The following is a 7,500-nucleotide window of genomic DNA, read 5'->3' as shown; positions in this document are numbered from 1 at the left end:
TACTACAGAGATTCTTAGTAGAATAGTATAATTCTTTGGTGATTCATAAGTCACAATGTATAGAATAGGTTCTTATATATTTCATACTTCCAACTAATTCACATATGTTTATTTAAAGAAAAACAACATATCAGTGTGAGAGAAACTTAAAAAATCATGAGAAATGTACAAATATGTCACCAAAACCTATCAGATACCAAGATAAAAATACAAAGTAACATAATGTGCACTTCTCAACTTCCTTATCTCTGTAGTTAGTGGATTCTGTAATGTTCAAGAACATCCTTCATAATAACTTTTAAATGTTTGGGGATGTGTGAATATTTTTTCATCTCTGTTTTCAGATATTATATTTGTTATTCTTAAAAAATATGGATGCCTTTCTTCATAGACCATACCTTTCAAACAGATATTTCAGACATATTACAGACATGTTATTGAGTGTACTAGTTGGTAGTTCTTCAGTGCACTAGTTACTTTAACCCAATGCCACTAGGAATATGTTGCATTCACTCTAGTATTGTTTTGTTAAATGTTTCTGCACATTGATGGTTCTGCAAGTGCTTAGCAATAAAGCATTCAATTAGTAGATCTTGTAACCTCATCTTTCCTTGAAATAGCAAGAAAACACTTTCTCTACTGATGATATCAATATTAATAATGTTATTTTTATCATAAACAACATAATTACTATATCATTATTAGCATTACTAACAGTATTATTAAATACTAGAAATATTATCAGAATCAAGGAAAAGGGTAAACAAATGAGACGGGTACTTGTAACTGGCTCATTGGGGACCTAATACTTGTGGAGCCATCAGTATGTAAAAACACTTACTAAATTAAAATCTCTTGGAAAAGCAAAAATCCATCTCATGTGGCAAAGTGAGTGGACCAACCTGCAACTGACATACAAAGTCAAACCAAAAATAGAATTGTAGGATACAGCCCACAGGAAAGACAGGAGGAAGAAGGTGGTTTTGGCCACCTCAGGGTCAATGCCACAAGATAAACACACCTCACTCCATTCACGGAAAAGACTTTTCCTCCACAGTGCCCAGACTGCAATACCAGCACAATAATAAAGCATTGACTGACAACATGCCAAAAGTACAACCATAATAGACAACACCTAAAAAATTATATCAGAATCAAAAGTAAAGAATTTACCATAATAAATCTGCTAGCAGATGATGAAAAAATAATATGTAAAGTAATCACTTTTCCAAGGGAGACAAAACTTTATGACCTTATCTAGATCTAGAATGAATAGGATTCATTGGGTTAATAACCTTGGCCACGTGGTTGATAGCTAAGAAATCCAACAAAAGTAAAAAAAGAAAAGAAAAAGAAAAAAAAAAGGAAATCAAACACAGCTGGCATGGTGTGTTCTTTACACAGTACTATTCATGATGCAAATCACAATGTATGGGTTAATCATTGATATGCTAATATGTAAAGCTATTATTGTTTCCAGTAATGGCTCTATTCTGGAAATATCAGCTGCTTTTATTCGCCACATGCAGTGCTATTTTGCATAAATTTACTACTTTTCTTTAACAAAATTGAGAATAAGAAAAAATTATAATGGGTGAAATTGCCGGTAATTGTTTCTTTCCCAGAGACTAAGTAAAAAAAAAAAAATGTTTTCCTGCAGGATATCCAGTGATTTCATTGATTCTTGGTGTTGTTTCATCTGCGAATGAATCGTTGAGGAGATCGAGTACCATTTCTGCATCGATGATCTTAATTTGATAATCCCAATAGTAGGGGAGGGCATGAAGTATATCAGGAAAATTATGGGGTAAAACAGGCTTAAATAAGAAGAATAGAGAACAAAAATGTGTAAAACTAGCACAAAAAAATGGCTAAAACTCTATTGATGTACCCACCATCTTTGAAATTCTACGGACTGACAATCTAAAATTCGAGAACTCTACGGGAACCCAACCCTCTTTCAACAAACTCTATGGGAATTCATACGTTCCAAACACCCCAAAAAATGTACTGACCAATAAACCAGCCTCGTCTAACAATTTAGGTTACAGTGACTAAGTGTATTGCCTGAGGGGAGGATTGATGGGGAGCTCTGCCCCCAAAACCCCCTGGGAAACATTCTCTTCACCACAGTATGTACAGCAAGATAGAGTTGCGTTTACATGGTAAAATAATGTACCAAATAGCTTTAAATCTGGAAACATCAAACTCCTTCATTTTTTTCTACCATCTGGATTGCTTTGATTTTAATCACGTTTTTTGGCATTTAGGCTCAGATATTAAACTGGGATGGTTACTAAAGTCTATTTATTCTTCATATCCACTTCATTGGCACATCAGTCCATAGAAATTCAAAGATGGTATGTATGTCTATAGAGTTTTATGCACTTTTTGTACTAGTTTTATGCATTTTTGTTTGCTATTCTTCATATTTAAGCCTGTTTTACCCCATGATTTCCCTGATATACTTCATGCCCTCCCCTGCTATTGGGACTATCAAATCATGATTGTCGATGGAGAAATGCTACTTGATCTCCTTAACGATTCATTTGCAGAAGAAACAACAAGAATTGATGAAATCATTGGATTGCCTGCAGAAAATTGTACATTTTTTTTACTTAGTCTTGGAAGAAGGTGTCCCTATTGGTAACAATTACCATTTTTACACATAGCCAATAGATTACACAGTATTCTTATCCAAAGTAAAGGAAAGATGAGGAAGGAGAAGGAGAGGGAGAAGGGAAATGAAAAGGACAAGCAGAAAGAGAAGGAGAAGGAGAAGGGAAGAGGAAAGGAGAAGGAAGGGGGAAAAGGGGAGTGGAAGGGAAGCAGCAAGACAGGTCCAAGGATAAGCTGGTGGTGATGATTACACAACAGTTGTTTAGCATTCCATTGCCAATTTTATTATCACTTTTGATATTGATATTATTATTATATTAAGTATTAGTGTTTTTTGTTTTATCACCACTACTGCCATTATCAACCACCACCACCACCACCACCAGTATTATTAATGATACCATTACTTCAATGAAAGAGTACATACGAGCTTGCTGCTTTGTGTTGTCTTGGTATGTCTCTCACAGTATCTAGTACCCTTTTTTGTGAGTGCAGAGTTGGAAGAAATGGCTAATAAAAGGTTTGTTTGACTGACTGTGTTTAACCTTTACAAAGAGAGCACAGGCAGCTGTTACTTCCATGAGATCTATTATGGCGCTGACCTCATTTGTGGCCACCACTGAGTGGGTCGTGTGCATGGTGATCCTGCTCACCATTGTTCCTGGTGGCAGTGTTCCTACTCACCATGACCATGGTGACCATTTTTTGTGGCAGTCACTGACCATCAGCAGTTGCTTATGCAAATCCAACCTAATACTAATGATAATAATAATAATGATATTAATAATAGTAATAATGATAACAATGATAGTGATGATAATGATATTACTGATGATATTCTTTCTTTCAAACAATATTGCCATGATAGAAGTAGTCTGTCAGATCTATGTGGTTGCTTTTTCTTAAACTGAACCATAATATAAAATGACCACATGCTCATTAGATCCTTGGTGGTGAGAGCTGTTGTTATATAGACTTGGTAATCCAATACCCTTTCCCTTTCCCCTCCTGATGAATACTGTGCAATCTATGGGCAATGTGCTGAAACACATGCCAGCCTTTCGAACAAAGTCAAACTATTGTTTATTAGTGCACATCTTTCTGATTTTTTAAAAACAATTTTTAGGTTTTTGTACAGCCTTATTTTCATATCATCCCATACTCATAGTAGCTTTATGGATTTTGGAAGTGATGATATAATTAGATCTAAGTATTGGTTATTAAAAATTGGGTGTGCCTAAAAAACAAGAATTCCTCAAAAGGAATTGCTTTAAAGAATAATCAGCTTTTGTATTGCAGTAGAGGTCTGATAAAAACTTACTATATGCCTTACCACAGGAACATACATCTTGTTTTTCTTGAGACACAGAAAAAAAAGTTTAACCGGCTCACCAATCTAGTCCTGTGAATGTCCTATGTTATATTTTCTCCTCTACTGTGAAAGTTTGAATTATATTTATAGTTTCACTTTTCTCTACCCTTCTGAATGATATATCTGCTGAATGCAGATTGAAAGCGCATCGTGAAATAAGCTCAAAGTATAGTGAATGGCTCTTTTATTCTCTTCATTATGTCATTCTTCACTTGAACGAGAGAGAGTGTGGTTGTTGGTTCAGGTGTGTGAATGTCCATGCATGCATGTTAGCATGCTTGTTCATTCATGTTTGTAGTAGTGGGTGTAAGTGTCAGTGTGGGTGACAGTGCTTTCATGTACGTGTACATGCATGCAACTGTGTAGATGGGTATATGCAAGCATGTGCACATACATGCGCCTGCTAGTTCACTCATGCATGCGCATGGATGTACATGCGCTTGTGCACCTGCTTGAGAGTAAGCGTGAATGTAAGTGAGTGTGTACTTGTGCTTGTATATACGGGTATGCGTGTGTGTACCTACTTGAGAGTGAGCGTGAATGTAAGTAAGTGTGTATTTGTGCTTGTACATACGGGTATGTGTGTGTGTACCTGCTTGTTCACTTTTATGTGTGTGTGTGTGTGTGTGTGTGTGTGTGTGTGTGTGTGTGTGTGTGTGTGTGTGTGTGTGTGTGTGTGTGTGTGTGTGTGTGTGTGTGTGTGTGTGTGTGTGTTTTCATATCACCTCATCTTCTTTGAGGTGTTTCTGCTGCTTTCAGGTCCAAGAGAAGACTGGTGAAACCGACCAGTCAGCAGTTGTGTGGGCAGAATGATACAAGCAGGAGGTAGGATAAGGGTAAAAGAGCCTCTTACTTATCTTGGGAGCTTATTTCAGTAAGATCTCTATTTTTGATATCAAAACATTTATTTTTATATAGATGAAACTTTTGCAGCTTACCATGTGTTAAGCATGTTGTGGTAGCTTGTGTTTGTATAAAATAAAATATGCAGCTAATGTATTGGCAGTATGAATCTAATTGCTGTTTATGAAGAAGATCAGGGCAAGTTTAACATAATTGCTGGAATGTTAAAGAGGAAGAGACTAAACCATAATCATCAATATTAAGACATGGCATCAGAGTTTAGTTTAAAATATTTCTCGTTTTTATTGAGGAAACACACTAAATATTGTTTTCTATTGCAGGTTCTATTACTTCTGGCTTATTCCCTATCTTGGAGGTCTCCTCATACTGTCTCTTCTCATCAACTTGGTCCAAGCCATTGTTATTCTTAGTAAACGAACACAGAACTATAGGAAAATGTAGTTTCATTCAGAAATTTAGGGGTAAGCTCAGGGCTTCAACAAGAGAAGGAATATTTAAAGCACAAAGCTTACATGTGGTTATACAAATTTATATTGTATTATATCAATCCTCAAACTTTATTTTTTCATAAAGTTGTGTGCTACTGTAGTCTTGGTATCAGTTTAATACATTCTTTATATATGTCTACTTGCCTACTGTACTGTAATGCTGTAGCCTATAGATGTATATCCATTGGTAGCAAGCAAGCATGGGTGGATACAGGCCAATGCAGGAAGAGTTTGTAGGCAATTGTTTTTGCTTGAATCTTACAATTCAAGCATTTACAGGAAAGAATCAATAAAAAAGAAGCTCTTTTAGCATAGTCATTAAAAAGTTTGTTCACAGAGGATTCACAAATGAACCAGTTCCTACCCACTCATGCCTGCCTGTGAATGCAGCCCAGGTCTTAGTATTAAAAGAAAAAGGTCTACTGAAAAATCAGATTTGATTTTCAAGTTCAGAAAAGGTTATGAAAGTTCACACAAGAACTTTAAAAAGTAGAGAGACCTCTCTGATATGTGTCATGTGAATGGTGAATGGGAGAAAAATCGAAGTGGAAGTTTCTTGATAGAATATTTACTTTCACCAGTGAGTAAATGAACTAAGGCATGGGTGGCTAGAATGTCAAAATTAGTATTCAGTATAAATGAAAGGAGATCATATGGGTTTGTTTGGCATGTGACAAAGACAGGATTCACTGCCCCCTCCCCCCTCCCTCCCTCCCTCCCTCCCTCTCTCCCTCCCTCTCTCTCTCTCTCTCTCTCTCTCTCTCTCTCTCTCTCTCTCTCTCTCTCTCTCTCTCTATCTCTCTCTCTCTCTCTCTCTCTCTCCCTCTCTCCCTCTCTCCCTCTCTCCCTCTCTCTCTCCCTCCCTCCCTCCCTCCCTCCCTCCCTCCCTCCCTCCCTCCCTCCCTCCCTCCCTCCCTCCCTCTCTCCCTCTCTCCCTCTCTCCCTCTCTCCCTCTCTCCCTCTCTCCCTCTCTCCCTCTCTCCCTCTCTCCCTCTCTCCCTCCCTCCCTCCCTCCCTCCCTCCCCCCCTCCCTTTATTTCTTCTCCCTCTTCCCTCCCTCCCTCCCTCCCTCCCTCCCTCCCTCCCTCCCTCCCTCCCTCCCTCTCGCCCTCCCCCTACCCCTTGAGACTTGTCTCAACTCAGATTTCAGTGTTGAAAGGACTGTGATTAACAGTTTCATCATTAATTTTTACTTTCATCCTTTCATCTTCTTTTGTTTCTTTCTTTACAATTTGTAGGGCGGATGACTGAGAGACTTAAAGACTTCCTTCCTTTAATGAGTCTTTGTAAATACACCTGCTCTTATCAATGGCACGGTGGGCCGCTATTGCTTCTCAGCCCAGTATGTTGTACACAGTTGTTAACCCTTCATGCAAGGAGTAGTTGTAACTGCTATTTGCTACAGTCTACAAATGTACACAATTTGTTTAATATAAGGCTATATGGAATAGCTATATTAATTCAACTATTGATCTATGGGCATTATCTTATCAAGTTGAATGAATATTTGAGAATAGAAAGAAATATTTGAAAAAAGGTTCATTGCACTGCGAATGCTAGAGATGTATTCACCCTTTCAATTTTACTTTGTAAATGTAGCTTCAGTCATAGCTCAAAGGATATTGGAGAAAGGTCTTTAATCATCAGCTGTAGGGAGTCCTGGATGTTGTGTATCAAAAACAGCAATGTTGTAGGGTATATTGTTTCCATCACTGAACTGTTACATTTGTTGTTGGTAATGGATAAAAAGAAAGCAGAAAAATGTACATTACATCCTTATATCCAGCCTCTTTTGTTATATTAAATTTTCCCTTCTCTTATTTCATCTTATCCCCCTGGGTGCCAAAGTTGATGGCATTATCAATCATTTCATCTCATCATAAGACAGATCAGATTAACATTAATATTCTTCAGACATTTGTTTGCAAGTTACTTAAGCCAGCTCATTTGTTACTAAGTACTTTAAGAGGAATTCTATATATAAGACCAAAGATTACATGTATGGATTTCTGTGCAATATACAAGATCATTTATGTATGCCTTTATATATGTTGACCCATGCTTACTTGAATATATCAGTGTGAGTGTGCATGTGTAAGTTCGACTGGACATGTTATATGCAAGACCTTATATAGAGTATATAATTCCATGATAAGT

General features: G+C 37.2%; 1 protein-coding gene across 1 annotated transcript in view; it reads left to right on the top strand.

The window, feature by feature from the left end:
- Positions 1-6,088, top strand: part of LOC113821181 (chondroitin sulfate N-acetylgalactosaminyltransferase 1) — a gene marked incomplete at its 5' end in the record, with an annotated part of 19,528 nt that extends 13,440 nt beyond the window's left edge. Inside the window, 2 exon segments of the mRNA XM_070142203.1 lie at positions 4,751-4,816; positions 5,176-6,088. Coding sequence (XP_069998304.1) covers positions 4,751-4,816; positions 5,176-5,296 — 187 coding nt within the window. The 3' untranslated portion in view covers positions 5,297-6,088.
- Positions 6,089-7,500: the final 1,412 nt, after the last annotated feature.

This window comes from Penaeus vannamei, chromosome 29 (assembly GCF_042767895.1).
Source record: "Penaeus vannamei isolate JL-2024 chromosome 29, ASM4276789v1, whole genome shotgun sequence".
NCBI lineage: Eukaryota > Metazoa > Arthropoda > Malacostraca > Decapoda > Penaeidae > Penaeus > Penaeus vannamei.
Note: the sequence above shows the minus strand (reverse complement) of the source record. Positions and strands in the feature narration are given on the sequence as shown.